At 36.1% G+C, this 23,995-nt stretch overlaps 1 protein-coding gene across 2 annotated transcripts in view; it reads left to right on the plus strand.

Annotated features, from left to right (window-relative positions):
- Positions 1–23,995, plus strand: part of LOC149802887 (short-chain dehydrogenase/reductase family 42E member 1-like) — a 126,684-nt gene that overhangs the window by 60,038 nt on the left and 42,651 nt on the right. For both annotated transcript variants that reach the window (XM_089952357.1, XM_089952358.1), the window contains 2 exons: positions 6,982–7,039; positions 12,350–12,465. In XM_089952357.1, coding sequence (XP_089808483.1) covers positions 6,982–7,039; positions 12,350–12,465 — 174 coding nt within the window. The remainder of the gene's footprint in view (positions 1–6,981; positions 7,040–12,349; positions 12,466–23,995) is intronic.

The following is a 23,995-nucleotide window of genomic DNA, read 5'->3' on the forward strand; positions in this document are numbered from 1 at the left end:
AAACCAGAACTTAGTCCAGCTTTTTCTAAATCAAATAGATTGAATCCTGGCACCCCTAGAGGCACTACAAGGCGAAAAAATTGTTGTCTCCTTTGCTTATACCTGTTGGGAACTTTGAGTGCCACCACAGATCTGATTCCATTAGGACGTCTTCAAATGCACAAGGTGGAAACCACACAGATTTTATATCAGTTCTGAATCCAGGACAGAGGTTCTAAACCCAAAACTGGGATGCCATGCTGTTTTGATTGTGTCACCAAGGTCAACCTTTATTAATAATTTGAAATTTCCTACCCAAGACGTTTTTCAGAACTGGACAGGTCATGAGTCTAACACCACAAAACTAATCTGGGTCACCACCCAAAAAGGTTAAGAACCAATGCTCTAGGACTAGACTTTATCACCATTTGCAGTGGTGGAGGAATCTGGACAGATTCCTGTCTGGGGTCACAATGCATGCACCAGAGATGCTGCCAGTGTGCGAGTATGTCAGTCACACAAAGTTGGTATGAATTTATACGTTTGGTTAACAGTGATGCATGAGAATTCCCACAAATTAGTTTAAAGTTGCGCATATGAAAATATACTTTGCACAGTATACAAATTTTTTAAAAACAAGTGCTTATCTCTACATAGTTTTCACCGCTGGTAGGGGTCTCATAGGTCTTGTAGCAACAAGTGTCTTTGTTCAGGTAGGCAACTGTTTACACAACTGTGTTCTTCAGCTTGTCATAAATGGTTAAGCTAAATTTTATTGGCACATTGGGCCCTTGGACAAGCATACTCTTGCAGCTTTAACCTTGTATTCATTAAGGAAGCTTTACAAATGCATGTTTAAAATATAGTCTACCTAGAAAACCTCAAATTGCTGATTCCCCACATGGCTCAATTTTAGATGACGATTTCATTCTGCAAATACTGGCTGATGATAGCCATGATGATTGAAGTATATCGGACTTTAGGAACTTCAAAAATGGACTGGAAATATAAATGAGTGATTTTGAGCACAAAAAAGATTCTGAATGCAAGTCCGATGTACATTCAGGATGGACAAAAACAAACATAATGCTGGTCAGCCCACTACAGTATTGAGTGGTGTTTTTAAATTAAATGTCGAAAAGACAGAATATTAAGTCTGATTTAAATACAGGCAATTTAAAATCCGAGTACAATTTTTCACTTTTGTTTCACAAATAATTCAGCACTGAGGGCCCTTGCGCTGCAAAACTTTATAGCACTCTTAAGATAAATTGAATAAATAAAAATCTAAAATGAATTAAAAAGTGATGATATTCATTTGATCAAAATACCTCAGTCTGAACAAACAGATCATGACAATGATGGACTCAAAATTCTAACACAGAATTATGGAATAGATAAGAAATCTGGTGTAGTTAAGCTATCAAAGCACTGATTCAAGAAAGTGTAGCTTTGGCAGAGATCATGTGAGTAAAAAAAACTTATATTGGAGCAGAGATATCAGTGAGACAGTACATACAGGCTATGGTACGGGCAAAGAGAGAGAGAGAAAGACAAGACAGATGCTTGAGTGTTAAGTACATATTGAACTGTGGCCATGTACTCCTCCCCCTCTTTTTTCCCCTTCTCCACCCTTATTTTGATGACAGGGAGGGAGCTACCCCTTTTTGATACAATCCTGGCTGTATCTCTGTTGCATTTGACCCACACTCTTGTTTGTTTGCTGATGCATCAGATTATAGTTGGGGAGTTTATTTATAGCTGGAGGGCATAATTCTTAAAGATCCTTGCAAGGCTGCTACAACAAGTAAGGAGTCAATGTTCCATGGTCTCTTCAGTCAACACGCCCATCGTAGCACACATGACCCTTTTTGATGGAGGTCTGAAACCTCAGCTGGGCCACCTATGAGGAAATTACCCTCGGAGTTTGCCACATTCAGGGAAAGAAGAACATTTTAGAAATTATGTCCCCATCAGGCAAAACAGTCCTCACCGATTGAACTTTTCACTGCTCCATAACAGAGCCTCTTTTCTCACTATGGAGAAAGCTTCTGTTGGACATGTTTGCCACCAGACTCAATAACATACTTCCCTTTTATATCTCTTTAGTCCAGGACCAGAGAGCACGGCAGTGGAATCATTCAGCTTCCAGTGGGATAGTCTATTCGTGTTTACTTCAAGATCAGCAAAATAATTTCCACTGCTCATATCATTCTCATAGCCCCACTATTGTCTCAATGATTGTGGTTCAGTGATCTTCTAGACCTGTTAATAGACCAACCCCGGTCTCTTCCCCACAAGAGGGATCTTCTGTTACAACACAGAGGCTCCCATCTACACAGCAGCCCACATATTCTCCACTCTCATGTTAGGCTCATTTTCAACAATCTTTCCACCCGAGCAAGATTTCCACCCTGGTAGCCATCAGCATCATTAAGGCCAGGATAGCTTTGATATCCAAGGTCTATGATTCCAGGTGGAGAATTTTCTGTGATTGATGCAGTACGAAACACGTTGATCCAACTGTTCTACTGTAACTTCTGCTGATTTCCATTTGTTCCTTTTTGAGAACAAAAGATATTTAATATCTGCTGTCAAGGACTATAGAGCTGCAATTCCAACGCACTTAAATTCTCTCAAGGCTTAGCGATCAGTACAAATTCGCAGGTTGGTGGCCTCATTAAGTATTTTGAGCTGCAGAGACCTGTCCCACTCTTGCGCCCATATGGATTCTACCTTGTTTTTCATGGTCTTTATTCAAAATACCTATGAACCATTAAGTGCAGCCTCCATTTAAGACCTCACACTCAAGACTGGTTTTTTTTACTCTCTCCAGCATCTGTGAGAAGATGCATGGAGATTTGAGTAATGGAGATTATGAGTCTGTTTTTCTCCTTTATCAGTGGTTTTTTTTTTAGAGCCAACGAGATTAAAACCATTGCTACCTCATGGGCCTACTCTTAATCACTCCTCCCTGGAGGACTTCATGACAGCAGCATTTTTGTCATTCCCAAAGTCCTTTCTCCTCCTGTTGCTTCCATTGATTAGCATCTTTGGTGGACTGTATGGTCACTCCAGAAGTGGGGACTGAACATTCTAGGGTTTTGATCGCCTCCCCCCAAAAGGGAGATGTCATACACTTCACATAAATGGCAGCATGCTGCTCCCTCCCAAGAGAGAGGTGTTGCACCATTCACTTAATGCCCTGAGTGGTGTGTTGCTCCCTCTTGTTACGGAGGTGTTGCACCACACACTACATATGCAGGAATATTTTCTTGTAGCATCAGTGATGTGGTCTGCGAGAGACATGAATATTCTGTAATAAGGACCACTCCCTCAGTGGTGAATACATTCCATATTTTGTTTTTATGATTTAATGCTAGACCATTAGACTCCAAGGATACCTTAGAAAACAAATATCTCAGACACTATGTTAAGTTTAAGCAGGCAATGTTTCTTTTGGTCATCACCAGTATGTATTGTCGATTATCCAAAATTTAAAAAAAAATAAGTTGTAATTAAGGAAGTAATACATACTACAAAAATGGAGGAGTTGTCTGCCATTTGTCAGCTATTCAGCGATACATTAACACATTAACCCCTGGAGGTTTTTGCCATTTTTGCCTGAAAATCGAGTAGGAAACACATTTTGAAAGCTATTTCTCAATAGACTCGAAAACACCAAATCCTCAGTCATCTTTCAATAACATACTGCCAAGTTGTGTTAGAAACATCGTTTTTCATTGACTATTTGACTCGCACATGAGCAGAAGGGTAAAAGTTGGACTTGTGTTTTTTTTTTTTTGGTTTTTTTTTTGGTTTTTTTTATTTTAATTTGCTAAACGGAGCCATTTTTTTCGTATGGAGACCACTCTTTATTCCAAATGCCCATCTTCTCCTACTTTTTGCAAAGGTTCATCTGTCTGTTTGCAGTTCATACCAGTTTCCCTTAGATTTGAGACCAAAAAGTCTAAAATCCGGACACAAAATCGGATTCCGACCACGGGCGAATTTTGCATAAAAAAAAGTCGGGTCCAGAAAATGAGGTTTTTCCATCTGTATTTTGTAGTGTAACTAGATATTACAGATTATTTGGTTTCATTGTAGAGCTACATCTGTCTACCTTTCTATAATACCATCCACGTTAGTGTATCATGCATGACCTTGACGCTACAGAGCTAGGTAGTAGGCTACTACCTCCTGCCCAGTAAAGTCGTAGCAAGGGGTTAATTTGTTAACATAGAAGAATCCAAATATTTTGTATGCCTACAGTGCACTTTAGAAAGCAGCTTCAAGTTTCTGTATGAATAAGAATACTTCCATTAAGGAAATGGTCAAATTTCGTTTTTCCAATCCAGTAACATCTGCTATGCATGAATGAAATCAGGACAACATTCTGGCAATCAGAGTGTTCTAACTTTCGGTTGGAATAATTCAAAATAAAGAGTCTGACTTGCCAACAAAAACTGAGGTCACCAGGCAGCCATGACTCATCCAAGCTGTACATATGTTAGATCAGGCCTGGCTGTGAAAACTGAAGCACATAATTGACCAATCAAGTGGCCATTCCGATGTCTGGAGAGAAAACAGCATGTATTCATTTTCCTTTTTTACATCATTTTTGACTTTTAAGGAGATTTTATATCACTTTTCAGTTTTATTCCATTATGTTTTCAGCAATGAAGTTTAAAACCTTTAAAATAAATGATATAGATAAAAACATCCATGTTCCTGTATCTTAATTATTCATTGCTGATTTTCAATCTCTGTAGTACAGACTGATTCCATTTTACTCAAATGAATTGTTCATGGGCTTTGCATTCAGTATAACACTTGTCTAAACAGACAACCCTATATTTAGGGCTGGCAAAAGCTGTGTTCAAGCAGTGTACTTGCATGGGGAGCCATTTTCATAGGGCTGCCAAATCAGAGAAGAAACGTGGCACAAAAATTAGACAAGGGAGATAAACTGAAACTAAACCTTTGTTTTTTCTTCAGATAAAAATGATTTTATTTGGTCTTAACTTACATCAGTTTCTTATGAGCCTTCTTAAAAGCAACTATTTTAAGGGTGGGTGGGAGCAGCACATGTCTGTTTTGTACAGGACTCCACATTGCCTTGCAACAGCCCTGTACATATACTTTCAGAAATTCCAGAGAAAAACTATTCTTGTACCTAATGTAATGGACACCTATTTATAATGGATTATTACTATTGTCCCAGAATTTTATGTACACTAAGTCATGTCACAAAGTGATTCATGAGACCCTTTCCATAATAGACTTTTCTCAAGCTTATGTCAGTGGAGAGTTAGATATGTTTGTCATGCTCATGTCAGTGGGGAGCGAAATATGTTTGTCAAGCTCATGTCAGTGGGGAGCTAGATATGCTTGTCACTTTTTCAGCTATGGAACATCATCATCTACAGTTGGTTTAGATTTTTCATTTACATATATTTCCTAAACCTTTTAATAGGTTCTGATAGTATTGGCATATTAATAGGTTCTGATAGTATTGGCGTATTAATAGGTTCTGATAGTATTGGCATATTAATAGCTTCTGATAGTATTGGCATATTAATAGGTTCTGATAGTATTGGCATATTAATAGGTTCTGATAGTATTGGCATATTAATAGGTTCTGATAGTATTGGCATATTAATAGGTTCTGATAGTATTGGCATATTAATAGGTTCTGATAGTATTGGCATATTAATAGGTTCTGATAGTATTGGCATATTAATAGGTTCTGATAGTATTGGCGTACTAATAGGTTCTGATAGTATTGGCATATTAATAGCTTCTGATAGTATTGGCATAAGTCATTATGAAGCATGGGGAATTCATTCATGAAATGCTTACTCATCTCTTTTACTTCTGAGTCAAGATCACAATCTTAGAAAATTTGCCCTTAGATGGTTTTGGTTACAGTTGTTAATTTGCTTATGTTTCCTAAACTCCATGATGGATTTTCTTCATATTTGGGATGAATCATTGTGAAGCTAAGACCATTCTGCAACATCCTCGCTTGCCCTTTTGGCCTTGGGGTCAGTGTTATACCCATAGAAAATGTCCTTAAGCCCTAAATGAAGCTAAGATAGTTCATTCTGCAGCCTTGGGTTAAGATCACATGTTTTACAGCAATGATTTGAAATGTAGGCTTTGGCCTTCTTATTTTGTACCTGTTGAGGTGTGACTTCAGATACTGTTATGTTGTACCTGTTCAGGTGATAAGTCAGATATTGTTATTTTGTACCTGTTCAAGTGTTACTTAATATATTGTTATACCAGTTCAGGTGTTACTTCAGCAGTGTCTGGATTTCAAAGGATCAAAGATGTCATTGTACCCATATATGTGTGTGTGTGTGTGTGTGTGTGTGTGTGTGTGTCTCTCTCTGTCTGTCTGTATGTGTGTGTGTGTGTGTGTGTATATATATATATATATATATATATATATATATATATATATATATATATATATATATATATATACACACATACATACATACATACATACATACATACATATATACATACATATGGCAAATAACAATTCTTTCAGGTGCACTGTATCCAGCAAGGGTTCACGTGTGTCAGGGATTGATTAGGATAAATGCAATAAACTGACAATGAATTTTCAAAGACAAATGCAAAGTATAAACAAGACAAATAAAACAAAAACAGTTATGGTTGCAAAGCTTTACATGGCTGTTTCTCTAGGAATTAAACCTTTAACTTTATTATGTTTCAACTAGTTTATTTCAGCTTGTTGCTGATACTGGAAAATATTTTTATTGACCTAGAAATTGATGAGCCATAACAAGGATTGAAAATTTTCAGAAAGAAGCATTTTCTATATTTCTGATCAGACACATGTCAGAACCCTCAGCTCTAAAGTTAAAATATATAAAACTATTAAAGCATTTTAAGTTCTGACAATTGATAACTTGTGCCCTTAATGGGCATTGAAAATAAACAAAAACGATTTTTTTTCTCTTTCAGTTGAACAAAAAGTTGATTGAAGCTGTGAATGTTCAAGGCACAGAAAATGTCATCCGAGGTACGTTATACATTTACACACTGACCCTTTCTTTAGATCATTTGGAAATTGCCATGAAAAGACAAGTGAAAGTGATGTATTTTTCTGTTATTTTCAGAATGAATATTTATTTAAAATGATATTTTATAAATTATAAATGGTGTATAATCAAACCTACACTAATGATCACCTTCGTATAGTGGTCATCTAGTACCAACAGACATTCCCTTTTCTTCCATGAAATTTCCTCTTTAAGTCATGTGTTAAATGGACACAGTGTTTCCATACTCAACCACTCAGTGTTTCCAAACCAGACTGGATTCCTGCTGCTTAATGCAGCCACCAAAGCAGAAGAACTTTGCAAGTGAACCATTTTTTCCCCAAGAAAGGCAGTTTTGCAGTAAAGACATAAAATATTAATTGATATGTAAACAAGTCTTGTTTTGTTGATATTCACCGTACTCAAGTCAGTTTCTCATATTTAACATAATTATACTGTAATAATACTATTAATAATAATAATAATAATAACAGTAATAACAATTCTTTATTTATTGAGGCTAGCTCAATTAAAACACTAATTTATTTTCGTCTGAGGCCCTTAGCTAATCTGTTTCTCTTTGTATCAAAAAGTTCAGAAACAAAAAATTGCATAATGATAGCAGGTTTCATGCATTGTTCAATAAAATTACATTAATAATGCTAAACACATTAAAAAATAGATGGAGATATACACTGTACATGCACAAAGGTGAAGCAAATGATAATAAACTTGAAGCACAACAAATCATTCAAAAGCCGTAGTTCAAGGCATGTAAGGTATTTTTCTTGGAAACATTCAACACATTTTGCTGCTTTAACAGACAATGAGTTTCGTGTTCTTCCTCAAGAATATTTCAAACTATTCTACAAATATTATTTAAAAGGGTATCCATAGCAAAGGAAATTTCAGCGGACAAGATGTTTTTACATTATTCAAACTTTTTATTGTAAACATATGAAAGAAAATTATTCGAGAACCAGACATCCTGTTCACATCTTCTGACAGACAGAAATAAAATAGTAAATGTCTGAAACTCAGTGTGTTGGGTTTGCTTTAATTTGCATATTTTAAGTTTTTCAACTGCTTATGTTAACAGTTTGACAGAATACAGGTATCAGTAGTCTACGGAAATTGAGGTGCCAAAGTTGGCATGCACTCTGAGTGGACAGAAGAGTTCCAGTTCTGGAGCAGTAACCTAGTTTCCAAAAAGGTCATTTTATAAATGAAGAGCTCAATCCCAAAAGTTTGAAAAATATTTAAATATTCTAACTTGTGTGCCCATTGCATGTTTGAAACTTGTGTGCCCATTGCATGTTTGAAACTTGTGTGCCCATTGCATGTTTGAAACTTGTGTGTCCATTGCATGTTTGAAACTCCCTCATAGCTATGCATATGCAAAAGCAACGTTTTCTGTGCTGAGAAAAATTCAGTAATATATTCAGCATGTTTGAACATTAGTACCGTCCAGTCTGTTGTTAGTAATGATGAACTCTAATGATGCCCGCCCTTTCATAGCTCCTACTGAACTATTAATAGCAGTCAAGGCTGCATCTAGTTGAGACTGTGTTCCAGTGTCCAATCGTGTCTTTCTTTAATTTGTTTTGTGCCACAGGATTTTGACTATAACTTGATATCAAATGACACGCACAGTTTAAATTAATAAATTTATTTTGTGGTTCTACAAGAACATTGAACCTATCCTACATGCTATGTAGTAATTATCAAAAAGTATTGTATTAAAATCTAATTGGCCTTCTTGTCTTTGTCCGAGAAAAATATGTTTGTGTGTGTAATCTGTAAAGAATATACATTATATATGTGTGTGTGTGTGTGTGTGTGTGTACTCCAGAGAGTATACATTATATGTTTGTGTGTGTACTCTATACAGAATATATATTATATATGTGTTTGCATGTACTCTAAAAAATATACATTATACATGTTTGTGTATATACTCTGTAAAGATTGTACTTTATGTGTATGTACTCTAAAGAATATACATTATATATGTTTGTGTTTAGTATGAAAAGAATATACATTATTTATGTTTCTGTGTGTATGCTGTAAAGAATATACATTATATATGTTTGTATGTGTGTGCTCTGTAAAGAATATTCATTATATGTTTGTGTGTGTACCCTATGAAGGATATATATATATATATATATATATATATATATATATATATATGTTTGTGTACTTTGAAGAATATATATTATATTTGTTTTTATGTGTGTACTCTAAAGAATACATATATATGTTTTTATGTGTGTGCTCTGTGAAGAATATACATTATATATGTTTGTATGTGTATACTCTGTGAAGAATATACATTATATGTTTGTTTGTGTGTACTCTGTAAAGAATATACATTATATGTTTGTGTGTGTACTCTGCAAAGAATGTACATTATTTATGTTTGTATGTGTGTACTCTGCAAAGAATATACATTATATATGTTTGTATATGTGTACTCAGTAAAGAATATTTATTATATGTTTGTATGTGTGTACTCAGTAAAGAATATACATTATTTGTTTGTGTGTGTACTCTGCAAAGAATGTACATTATTTATGTTTGTATGTGTGTACTCTGTAAAGAATATACATTATATATGTTTGTATATGTGTACTCAGTAAAGAATATACATTATTTGTTTGTGTGTGTACTCAGTAAAGAATATTATATATTTGTATGTGTGTACTCTGTAAAGAATATACATTATATATGTTTGTATATGTGTACTCAGTAAAGAGTATTTATTATATGTTTGTATGTGTGTACTCTGTAAATATACATTATTTGTTTGTGTTTGTACTCTGAAGAATATACAGTATATGTTTGTATGTGTGTACTCTGAAGAATATGCATTATGTGTTTGTGTATTTACTCTGTGAAGAATATACATTATATGTTTGTGTGTGTACTCTGAAGAATATAAATTATATGTTTCTGTGTACTCTGTGAAGAATATACATTATGTTTGTGTGTGTACTCCTATATACATTATGTATGTTTGTGTGTGTACTCTGTGAAGAATATACATTATATGTTTGTGTGTGTACTCTGTGAAGAATATACATTATATGTTTGTGTGTGTCCTCTGTGAAGAATATACATTATATGTTTGTGTGTGTACTCTGTGAAATATATACATTATATATGTTTGTATGTGTTTAATCTAGGTTGCTTTATGAATGCACTGCAAGCCCACCTCCCCCCAATCGTGTTCATTTGTTAGGGAATCCCCCCCCCCTTGTTCAGTATAATATAGGGAATGCCCTTTTCTTATATTGTTCAGTTTGATATAGGGGATGCCCCTCATCCTTGGCTCAGTATGATATGAGGAAATCCAATCACCCATTGTTCAGTACAATAGAAGGAATGCCACTCACTCATATTTCGGTATGATATGAGGAATGCTCCTCACTCATATTTCAGTATGATATGAGGAATGCTCCTCACTCATTTTTCAGTATGATATGAGGAATGCCCCTCACATATTTCAGTATGGTATGAGGAATGCACATCACTCATATTTCAGTATGATATGAGGAATGCCCCTCACTCATATTTCAGTATGATACAGTGAATGCCCCTCACTCATATTTCAGTATGATATAGTGAATGCCACTCACTCATATTTCAGTATAATATAAGGAATGCTCCTCACTCATATTTCAGTATGATATGAGGAATGCTCCTCACTCATATTTCAGTATGATGTAAGGAATGCTCCTCACTCATATTTCAGTATGGTATGAGGAATGCCCCTCACTCATATTTCAGTATGGTATGAGGAATGCCCCTCACTCATATTTCAGTATGGTATAGGGAATGCACATCACTCATATTTCAGTATGATGTAGGGAATGCCCCACACTCATATTTCAGTATGATATAGTGAATGCCCCTCACTCATATTTCAGTATGATATAGTGAATGCTCCTCACTCATATTTCAGTATGATATAAGGAATGCCCCTCACTCATATTTCAGGCTGATATAGTGAATGCTCCTCACTCATATTTCAGTATAAGGAATGCTTCTCACTCATATTTCAGTATAATATGAGGAATGCGCCTCACTCATATTTCAGTATGATATAAGGAATGCCCCTCACTCATATTTCAGTATGATATGAGGAATGCCCCTCACTCATATTTCAGTATGATATAAGGAATGCCCCTCACTCATTTCAGTACAATAGAAGGAATGCCCCTCACTCATATTTCAGTATGATATAGTGAATGCCCCTCACTCATATTTCAGTATGATATAGTGAATTCTCCTCACTCATATTTCAGTATGATATAAGGAATGCTCCTCACTCATATTTCAGTATGATATGAGGAATGCCCCTCACTCATATTTCAGTACAATAGAAGGAATGCCCCTCACTCATATTTCAGTATGATATAGTGAATGCCCCTCACTCATATTTCAGCATGATATCCATATACTGAATGTGTGTGGATTTTATGATAAATTCCTCTTGTGTTGTTAATCAGCAATGGATAATATTAGCATATTTATAAAGGAAAGTGACAAGGCCATCCACCTATAGGTACCAAACATATTGGATGGTTTGCACTTGGGGTGAAGAATAATCCTGTTAATTTTGGGGGTTAAAGGACAAACTTCAAGGTCACTGATTGAAAAGTGAAGGTTCCTGAATGTAAAGTCAGGTTCTTCACCATGTACATTCCTGAAATAATGCACAGGCCACAGCAAGTAGCTGTGAATTGATTGATATGATGTACATTTTTATATTTAAAAAATGGGAATTTGTTCAATAGTCTTTTGAAGACCAAGCTCCTGACCAAATTTTCCAAAACTCCTAACCTGTCACAAGCTGACCTGTCTGTTCCATCATATATATACATGCTACAGCAACCAACCTGGACTGATCCGGACGTGATACAAATCTGCAGCCTTGTGTTTGCTAGTCAAGCACACTTATTTCTTGGCCATTGTGGCTTCCTAATTGAATTGGCATTTAATTCATTTTTTCTTGTTTTTTGTTTTGTTCAATCTTTGACACATTTTAATTCTGTTAAGAAAGAAAAAGGTTTTCTTTGCAGTCAGTTAATTTTACAGTTTTGGAGAAATGGAATATTTGCTATGGACTTATGTAAACTCTTACAGGAAATTTCAGCTTGAAACCTGACTTGCTTGGACTTGTTGTTAGTCAGGAACATTGTTCCACTTATGCCTTATACAGTAATTGTAATTATGACCTTTTTTTTCATTTTTAAAAACTGAATTTAATTTTTTCATATTTTCAGCCTGTATAAAGCACAATGTAACTAGACTGGTTTACACTAGTACCTATAATGTAATATTTGGAGGCCAGACCATCGAATCAGGGGAGGAAACTCTACCTTACCTACCACTAGACAAGGTAAACTGCCATTCTTTTTGTCTTGCCTGTAAAGGCTAGGTGAAATGTATGTATCACTCCCCCAGGTGCAGAAACAGGACAATAAATTTGTTGTAAAAAAATTTTTGTTTTTTTGTTAAAGAGTTTGTAAGTCATATGCTGTAATTACTACAGCAAGGCAAAATAAAAATGCCTGGATACCCATTTAAACAGAGATGTTGATTTCTACAGGTTGTCAAATATGTAATCGGTGTATCCAATAAAGTTCTATATTTTTACGATTGATGTTGCTACTAGAGAGCTCTGAATCAGATTGGATGATTTCTGTTATCTGATGCTGAGCACAGATTATGTTGTGGCTAGGTTGGTTAAAGTGTTTACACATGGGTATCCTTTTTACTACCGATGTCCCTGAAGTGTTCTTTTATGCTCACATGGAATTCCCTTTGTTCTGTGATAGCTGATATATTATTTATTTAATGTTTGTAATTCCATCTCTGTTCGGTCCAGATCATAAAAATATCTATATACCATAAATAAATAAAAAAGTTTATGGGGTGCTGAGTTCAGCAGTTTCCATTCAAGTATGCCCATAAAGATAGTGGCCTAAGATGGAGTCAGTTTGGTTTCCATTGTAGTGCTGCCAATTTGTAAGTAATGGGAATCATTGAAGATAAAATTGTAATAGTGTCGTGCTTTTAGTAGGCTAATATATTCTGATTTTAGAGATAATATTTGGATTTATTTTAGAGACGATATCTGGGTTTATTTTAGAGACGATATCTGGGTTTATTTTAGAATGATATTTTATGTTTATTTAAAGACAATATCGGGTTTATTTTAGAGACGATATCTGGATTTATTTTAGAGATGATATCTGGGTTTATTTTAGAGATGATATCTGGGTTTATTTTAGAGACGATATCTTGGTTTATTTTAGAGACAATATCAGGGTTTATTTTAGAGACAATATCTGGGTTTATTTAAGAGATGATATCTGGGTTTATTTTAGAGATGATATCTGGGTTTATTTTAGAGACAATATTTTATGTTTATTTTAAAGACAATATCGGGTTTATTTTAGAGATGATATCTGGGTTTATTTTAGAGACGATATCTTGGTTTATTTTAGAGACATTATCAGGGTTTATTTTAGAGACAGTATTAGGGGTTTATTTTAGAGACAACATCTGGGTTTATTTTAGAGATGATATCTGGGTTTATTTTAGAGATGATATAAGGGTTTATTTTTGAGACAATATCAGGGTTGATTTTAGAGACAATATCTGGGTTGGTTTTAGAGACGATACTTGAGTTTATTGTAGAGATGATATTTGGGTTTATTTTAGAGACAATATTTTGGTTTATTTTAGAGACAATATAAGGGTTTATTTTAGAGATAATATTTGAGTTTATTTTAGAGACAATATTTGAGTTTATTTTAGAGACAATATCTGGGTTTATTTTAGAGATGAAATCTGGGTTTATTTTAGAGATGATATCTGGGGTTTTTTAGAGATGATATCTTAGTTTATTCTAGAGATGATATCTGGGTTTATTTTGGAGATGATATCTGGGTTTATTTTAGAGATGATATCTTGTTTTATTTTAGAGACGATATAAGGGTTTGTTTTAGAGACAATATTTGAGTATTTTAGAGACAATATCTGGGTTTATTTTAGAGATGATATCTGGGTTTATTTTAGAGACGATATCTGGGTTTATTTTAGAGACAATATTTTATGTTTATTTTAAAGACAATATCGGGGGTTTATTTTAGAGACGATATCTGGGTTTATTTTAGAGACGATATCTTGGTTTATGTTAGAGACAATATCTGGGTTTATTTTGAGATGATATAAGGGTTTATTTTAGAGACAATATAAGGGTTTATTTTAGAGACAATATTTGAGTTTATTTTAGAGACGATATCTGGGCTTATTTTAGAGGTGATATCTGGGTTTATTTTAGAGATGATATCTGGGTTTATTTTAGAGGTAATATAAGGGTTTATTTTAGAGATGATATCTGGGTTTATTTTAGAGATGATATTTGAGTTTATTTATAGCCAAAGTTCTGGCTATTAAAATTAATCCCTCATGGCAAGTGCATAAGAAAGTGATATCCATTGTGATCAAAAAGGAAATATCCAGTAAATTGTGGATGGCCTGAATCTTAATTATTATTGGAGGGCAAATTTTGACAGTGTCTGTCTATTAAACTACTTATTTTTTCAGTAGGAGAATTATTCCAACTAACAGGACTCCCAAGAATTTTTCTGGGAATAAGGCTTTTATGTATTTTAGGAAGGAGGTAGAATCTAGGTGTTCAGGCTTTGTCATTGATAAGATTTTGAAAAACCTTGTCCTCCAATTCCCATTTATCATGAATTTGATGCACGAGATTTGTAACCATATTATGAAATGTCTCAGTAAGGTCATTCTATACTTGGATGTAATAATTCTCATCATTTAGCTGTCTTAAAGCTTCTGTTATGTAATCCTTTGTATTCATGATTGCAAAAGTAGAACCGTTATCGGGTTTTTTTAAGAACAATATTTTGTTATTGCGTAGTTCTGGGAAGGTCTGTTATTGCATAGTTCTGGGAAGGCCTGATTTTCTTCTTTTGTCATGTTAATGCAATATCTTCTTTCTTGTTTAAAATTCAACCATGATAATTTTACAAGTTTACCAAAGGCTTCAGTATATACTTTGTGGTTTGATGGCATCCATGTACTTGTTTGTTGACAATGTGTGTGTTGGCATCCATTAGTCTCGAGAGATGAGAGATGTCTCGGTTGGTGGTTGTGCAGCGTTTGCTGTAGCTATGGAGCCCAACATGGGAGTGGCAGTCCTTGCTGCACTTGAAGGTTGAGTCTGGTGTGGCTATGGAGCCCAACATGGGAGTGGCAGTCCTTGCTGCACTTGAAGGTTGAGTCTGCTGTTACTATGTAGCCCAACATGGGAGTGGCAGTCCTTGCTGCACTTGAAGGTTGAGTCTGGTGTGGCTATGTAGCCCAACATGGGAGTGGCAGTCCTTGCTGCACTTGAAGGTTGAGTCTGCTGTGGCTATGTAGCCCAACATGGGAGTGGCAGTCCTTGCTGCACTTGAAGGTTGAGTCTCGTGTGGCTATGGAGCCCAACATGGGAGTGGCAGTCCTTGATGCACTTGAAGGTTGAGTCTGGTGTGGCTATGGAGCCCAACATGGGAGTGGCAGTCCTTGCTGCACTTGAAGGCTGAGTCTGCTGTGGCTATGTAGCCCAACATGGGAGTGGCAGTCCTTGCTGCACTTGAAGGTTGAGTCTGGTGTGGCTATGGAGCCCAACATGGGAGTGGCAGTCCTTGCTGCACTTGAAGGTTGAGTCTCGTGTGGCTATGGAGCCCAACATGGGAGTGGCAGTCCTTGCTGCACTTGAAGGTTGAGTCTGCTGTGGCTATGTAGCCCAACATGGGAGTGGCAGTCCTTGCTGCACTTGAAGGTTGAATCTGGTGTGGCTATGGAGCCCAACATGGGAGTGGCAGTCCTTGCTGCACTTGAAGGTTGATTCTGGTGTGACTATGTAGCCCAACATGGGAGTGGCAGTCCTTGCTGCACTTGAAGGTTGAGTCTGGTGTGGGTTGAAGCTGCTTCTTCTTCCTCTGAGATCTCTTTTCATCAGCTAGCAAGCATAGCTTATCCTCACCAGTTTTCAGGCCAGTGATCAGAGCATGTTGCCAGCTGGACCTGTCTAGAGCAAGCTCTTCCCAGGTGTTAACATCGATGTCAAGGGCTTTCACATTGCGCTTGCAGACATCATCGAAGCAGAGGCAAGTTTTGAATAAAGAAGGTCTTTGGATATCAGTCTATCATCAATCTGATATACATGGCCCAGCCAACTCATGCGACATTAGCGAAGGAGTGTGACAATGCTGGGAATCTTGGCATGTTCAAGCACCTATTTGTTTGTTACTCAATCGCTCTAGGTGATCCCAAGTATGCATCAGAGGCATCACATGTGAAAGACGCTCAGTCTCTTCTCTTGTGAGGCGTGCAGAGTCCATGTTTCACTGGCATACAGGAGAGCACTTAGCACGCAGGAACGGTACACAAAGATCTTAGTGTTCAGGGTCAGCATGCTGTTGGTCAACACACTCTGCGACAACCTGGAGAGAGTTGTTGATGCCTTTCCAGTCAGCTTGTTGAGCTCAGCATTAAGCAAGAAGTTGTTGGTGCTGGTAGAACCGAGGTACATGAACTGACTACCTCAAGTTCGTAGTTGTTGATGATGTCACATTTTATTCTGAAATGAAACCCTATAGCCCTGGGTCTAAAACTCTGTTAACTTTTTTTGTGGAGCCTTCAACAAACTGATTGTTACATACAGTTTGTAAGCAACAAAGAGATTTAAAGACTTAATTTATTAACCGTATGGTATGTCCAAAGTGTGGACGATTTCGTCCATGTGTGTTTATTTAATTATGAGCACCCCATTCGGCAAGTAGCAAACACAGACATCGTTTATACAATCACTGGTTACAGTATAGTCACATTGCTTGATATTTCTCCACACACATGCAGATTTCTGGAATAATGGGGCAAAATTAACATTTTGGAATTCCTTTCCTGCTGAAGTATGTCCAGATAGTGAGGTTTCTAAATAATCAGGTTTCTGAATAATCAGTTCAGATTAACTAGGGTTAAATATCATTGGTTTGCAACTTTAACCCATGGGGTAAGAACAGACAGAGTGGCATATCCAGGAGCAATGTTGGTTTACAACAAAGTTTACTTCCTACCTACTGTGGAGTGATTTCAATCAAAATATGCAGAAATCAGAAGAATGGCCTTTCACTTTCCCCACCCCCACCCGACTTACGATGGAACTCAATTTACTGAAATATTTTTTTTTAAAATGAAATAAACTTAATCCCCACTTCCTAAACATCAAACGTAGCAAGTTTCATTTAATTCGTCTTTGTTGTTTTAGAATTATGGACTTGTAAATAAACATTGACTTAACCCCAACAACAACATCACCATTTTTATGACTTGCATTTTATTCATAAACCATGGTGTCCCATTGAATAACATGCATGATTTGTGACTGAAAGGGTGCAGGTTTAAATCTCACCATTGGATCAATGCAGGTTCACTACCATGGTGTATCCTTGGGCAAGGCACTGTGCTCCATTTGCCTAAGCACTAAATAACCTACTTGTGTTGATGTGCCATAAAACACCCAACAAAACCCAAACTTGCATTTAAATAGCTGTTACTGTTGCATTGCCTTCCTTTTTTGGAATACTGAGTTCCCAGGAGTACTCTGGTAGCTTAGTGGCTAGAGCATCCGCCTTGGATATGGGAGTTCGTGGGTTCGATACCTGGCCAAGTCATACCAAAGAATTATAATGGTATTAACAGCTGCCTCGCTTGGTGCTCAGCATTAAGAGGTTAGTGGTAGGACTGTTCATCCTGGTGTCAATATAATGTGACTGGGTGGGATATCATGCTACATGTCTGCGACATGATGCCCCAGTGCTAGACATCACTAATAAACTGCCACACCGCAGACATCGTGGCGATATGACTGAAATTTTTTTAAAGCTACGTTAAAAAATCCAAATCACACACATACACACACTTAGTTCCCAGTCCAGACCAATAATCCCTTCTCCAGTTAGTAATTGGAGGCCCAGAATTGAAAGGAACATGATCCTAGCCTGATTCCTTATAGCCAGAATATCTTCTTCATTTCCTTAGACTATTATGTGGGTCAGGACCCTCTATGAATTGCACCTTTGTTGCAATCTTTAACTGTTTTATTAGTTCAAATGTATCCTTTGCTGTGTTTTTTTTTAGTCTTTTTCTCCCCAGTCCTTGCATTAATTTGTGTCATATTCCTTGTTGTAGAAATTGTGGGGTTTTCACTCTTGCTCAGTAAGGCAGTGCTTCTGATAATTGTTCCCCCTTCTATATAGTACTAGTGTCAGGGAAGTGTCACCTACTCTTGTTTAGAAGAAGATACATATACTTCTTTAGATAGAAGTATCAAACATCCTCCAATCTCATAGAATATCAGTTGTAGAATCCATCACCAAAAGGACTATCCTGGCAGACAGCCTGTCCAGACCAGGCAATGTGCAGTCCTCACAGTATGTTCTCTGCATCAGTCACTAGCAGCATCACTTTTTCATTTGTCGGGGTGGCCTTTAGTTGACTTCATTGCTATGAGAATGAACAACAGGAAAAATCAAAATCATTGTTTTTTCTCTCGTAAGGATTTATGTGATGTTTTGGCTGTCATCCATTCCAAATGTATTGTCGACACCATCGATGGAACTTACCCTCATCACTACGAGGGATTTATCTTTCATGAGAATTAAATCCCAAGAAGTTAAAGTTGCTGCTGCATCCTGTGCCCACCTGAATCACTCCTCCTTGGATGATGTCATGTGAACCCTCTGCTGGAAAATCTTTCTGAACTTTCTAATCCTTTTTCCTTTAATCTTTGGCACAATGGAGTGAGGGCATTTACTTAAGGCCTAATGGCAATAGCACAAAATTTGTCCAAGCCAGCTACCAGCATTCAGTAGAAGTGCTAACAGTGTGTGTAGTTTTCTTACACCAGTTCTTTTTTTTGACATCATCAGCCTCCCTAAATGGATTGTCTTATCAACATGGGGTGTGCACCAAAAGTTTTCTTATGGTGTTAAGTGTGTCATAAAAGAAAAATTGGTCCAGTCTTGCATCCAATATGGCTGTCACAGACTTACATCCAATATGGCTGACACAGACTTACATCCAATATGGCTGACACAGACTTACATCCAATATGGCTGTCACAGACTTACATCCTGGCTGTCACAGTGGCTGATTTGAATATCTTGTTGCTCAAGAATATCATTGATAGTTTCCACAGCAAACAGTTAAAAGATGAAATGGTTTTATCTTGAATTCCTGGAAAATTTCTTTAATTAGCAGACTGTTAGTCCTTTTAAATGACTTTTGATTTAGCTCTACTCATCATAGAGCAGGGGATGACCTGTCATCTGTCATCCAACATCTATGTTTGTCTACTCCTAAACTACTTGGAGGATTCCCTTAAAACATGACACATACATTCACCCCATGGTCTAATTGGTTTTGCATAAAACTAATGTTGCTTGGATGTCCAGTATGTCCAACAAAAGTGGTCATCTTGATTATATCTCTATTGCTACTCCTCCTGAATGGTTAGTCATATAGGCATGGACTAAAGGTTAGACTAAAGTGATGTCTAGTTGATCCTGAATGAAAATGGTGCCAGTTTGTTCCAATAAAGTCACTATTGCAGCCATCTAAAAAACATTGTTTTATGACTATGGTCTTAAACTAATTAACATAAAAGAGCAAGAACCAGTATTTTTGTAAAATTTAACAAATAATTTATTTCCCTAGAATACATAGTGAAAATTTAAAAAAGAGCTTACAGTTTTGTGAATAAAATCGCAAATAGTCCCAAAAAGTTGTCACAAGTCCAAATGTATGAAATTCCAATTGAATTCCATTGATATTCAGATATTGAATGTGTTGATGTGCCTGTAGTCTCAGATGTGCCTAAAGCCTGGAGTGTGTTCCCATCTAAGAATATTATTGAGTACCAGTACTTTGTAATTCCAGTGAATAATATTTTGAATAAATTAATGCACCCAAACTAAAAACTGAAAATGACAACAGGACTAATCCTGCTTCTGATATTAAGGCAAAAATGAGTAATCCCATTGTAACAAGATTATATACCAGTCTACTTGACCTAGGTCACAATTGACATTTTATGGAAATACTCTGTCAGCATAATGGAATTTTCCATTGTAGAAGTTTTGAAGGTCAGAATCAAGACTATAAACTTGTTTACCATTAATAATTATATGAATATTTAATTTACAATCATAGAAAAATATTTAGCTATGTATTATATTGTTTGCAAAATAAATGTTATTGGTCAGGTACACTGTTAACTTGATTTTGGACATGGCTAAGTTCATTATGAAACAACAACAGATTAAATATACATATCAGTTGTTATTGAATGCTAAGTAATATTGAAATGGGTGAGGGTTTCTTCTTACGATGTCAAGTTCATTCTCAATCAAAGTGGTAGTGCAGGATGTCCAATATGGCGACCACAGCAGACATCTTGAAATTCTTATTATTGTTTCTCATCATGAATTGATGGTCATATCAAAATAGGATTTGGCACCAAAAGACATCTTATGACGTCTAGGTGATCCCAAATAAAAATGATGCCAATATGATACCAAGCATGGCTGCCATCTTCAAAGTTTTGTTATAGCTACTTATCCATGACAAAAAGAATATCAACACAGGGTTTTCATCAAGATATCTTTATGATGTTTGGTTGTTTGTACATGAAAATAATGGATAGCCAGTATGGCAGGTAATGCAACCACCTTGAAGATTTTGTTAATGATACTCCAGATGCAGCCATCTTAAAAATCTCATAATTGCTACTTTCCTGAATGGATGTTTGTGTTCAAATGGGATTTTCACCAAAAGACTTCCAATTATGTCTAGTTGGAAATGGATGCTGATCTTGCCACAGCAGCTAATTTGAAACTCTTGTTATTGCTCAAAAATATCAGAGTAGTTTCCACACTCGAGGCGTTAAAAGATGAAATGGTTATGACTTCCTGTCAGCCATTAGTCCCTTTTTTTGTTTTGTTTACTTCATGGGACTTTTTTTGTTTTGTTTACTTCATGGGACTTTTTTTGTTTTGTTTACTTCATGGGACTTTTTTTGTTTTGTTTACTTCATGGGACTTTTTTTGTTTTGTTTACTTCATGGGACTTTTTTGTTTTGTTTACTTCATGGGACTTTTTTGTTTTGTTTACTTCATGGGACTTTTTTTGTTTTGTTTACTTCATGGGACTTTTTTTGTTTTGTTTACTTCATGGGACTTTTTTTCTCTTTACTTCATGGGAATTTTTTGTTGATGTTGTTTACTTCATGGGAATTGTTTTATTGTTTACTTCATGGGAATTTTTTTGTTCTTTACTTCATGGGACTTTTTTATGCTTACTTCATGGGACTTTTTGTTGATTACTTCATGGGACTTTATTTTTGTTGTTCACTTCATGGGACTTTGTTGTTGTTAACTTCATGGGAATTTTGTTGTTGTTGTTTACTTCATGGAACTTAACAGTTATATCAGTCTACTGTTGCTTATAAATGGCATGCAATTTTTCAGTGAAACCAGAGGGTACTGTTGTCACAAAATATCAAGAAACATTTTACTTTCCTGGTCAGGTATTCTATCGCAGATTTTTTCTTCTTAGAAAAAAATGGCAAATGCCTTGGAAGTATAACTATGTGATGTACATTTGGCAGCAATTTAAATAATGTGACAAAATCAGTTTGTAATGGACCAGGGGTGGTTGTAGGATGCATGATTAATGCATTTATATCAATTTCTCAAAAATTGTGACAAATAATAAATATTGTGCAGAAATTGCCAATATTTTCAAGTTCTACTTTTGTCGTATTTATTAAATCTTCCCAATACATGTTAATTTAGAAAATTCATTAATTTTTTTATCAATGGACATTTGGACTTTGACTTTTTCTTGGGACACAAACCTTGTTAATTTAGCAAAAATCTCTTGAGGAACTGTATGTACTCGTTTATAAGATAAGTTCAATTGCAAACTGCACAGACCCAGATCTGTCATCACATTTATGTGCTGGTAGATCTGGGTCTGTGCAGTTTGTTAGGAGTAATCATTAGAATAAACAACATAGACACTGATCCGCAAACACCTTATGATACAGCAGATCAGAATCTTTGTTGTTTGCTGTTTTCCATGTCTTATAAGTGGGTACATACAGTAGAAAAATGAAATAAGGTTGTCATATCTGTGAGGGGCCCCGAGTGGCCAAGTGGTCTAAAGCGCTCACCGTTCCGGATCACTGCCATCTCACCTCTGTCTGCGTAGGTTCGAGTCCAAGGCTCGGCTAGCGTGGGTACGTGGGAAAGCCTGCCATTAGCTTCTCGTGGGTCGGTGGTTCTTCCCTGGGTTTTCCAGGGTTCTTCCTCCACCAGTTATACTGGCCGCCATGTATAGCCTATCTTGTGCTGAAAAATGGCGTTAAACCCTAAACAACAACAACAACCTATCTGTGTTTATATATAGATGACCTGGTTAGATTTATAGACCAACACAGCAAGTTTTAACTGGTTTGCAAATTCTTTAACTTCTTGAACAGATTTTTTTTCCACCAGCACAATTAAGTGAAAACCACGAGGTAGATAAATGAAATTTTTATGTATGCATATTTGTATGCATATATAGATAACCTGATTAGATTTTCATGCAATTAGGGCAGTGGGTGGTATTATAGAAAGGTAGATAGATGTAGCTCTACAATGATACCAAATAATCTGGTATTTCTAGTTATACTAAAAAATACAGAGGGAAAAACCTCATTTTTTGGACCCAATTTTTGTCTACTCAAAAATCGCCAGTGGTCGGAATCAAATTTTGTGTCTGGATTTTAGACTTTTTGGTCTCAGATATAAGGCAACCTGTTATGAACTGCAAACAGACAGATAAACCTTTGCAAAAAGTAGGATAAGATGGGCGTTTGGAATAAAGAGTGGTCTTGATACAAAAATAATGGGTCTGTTTAGCACCCAAAAAAAAAAAAGAACTCCAGCTTTTACCCTTCTGATCATGTGTGAGCCGAATAGCCAATGAAAAATGATGTTTCTAACACAACTAGGCGGTATGTTATTGGAAGATCACCTGGAAGTTGGTGTTTTCGGATTTATTCAGAAATAGCTTTCAAAATGTGTTTCCTACTCGAATTTCAGGCAAAAACAACAACATCCAGGGGTTAATGTGTTAAAGAACTCAGGCTCCAGATGTTTGTCATCAGATAAATATTTCAAAATGTAGAGCACAAAATGTTACCACAAGTTTGAAATTTGGTAACTGTACAGTTCTCCACTGTTGACCATTACCAAACTTGGAAGTATCTTGCATTTGGGGCATTGAATAAAACATGGAGTTGAGGAGCAATAGGCCCGAGATCAAAGTCACAGGGACTGAAAGAAGGAAAAATGTTTCAGCACATTAACTTTATTTGTGTAGCAAATACTTTGACCATACTTTGCAAATGACTTTTGGGATAAGAAAGACATTCATAAAGGTAATGGTGATTGGAAGAAGAAAAAATGGTTTCTGAATAATTTCTTGAGTTCTTTTCACCTGTTCTGACCAAACTTTATGGATGACCTGCATTTGTGAAAAGGAAAAGGTCAAAGTCACACAAACTAAAAGAATGAAAAATAATTCCACAAAACTACTGACGTTCTGCACCAGATGCCATGCTCAAACTTTATTGATGGCTAGCATTTCAGACAAGGAAGAATCATTTAGGAAGGTATTTAGGGGGGTCAGAGTGACTTCAGAAGGAGAATAATTCAGGTCCTGTGCCTCAAACCATGATCAGACTTTGAGAATGGCTTGTATTTATGACAAAAAAGGCACCTATTGATTTTGTCAGTAAT

The sequence above is a fragment of the Sinohyriopsis cumingii genome, chromosome 3 (assembly GCF_028554795.1).
Source record: "Sinohyriopsis cumingii isolate HCF-2022 chromosome 3, ASM2855479v2, whole genome shotgun sequence".
Taxonomy (NCBI): domain Eukaryota; kingdom Metazoa; phylum Mollusca; class Bivalvia; order Unionida; family Unionidae; genus Sinohyriopsis; species Sinohyriopsis cumingii.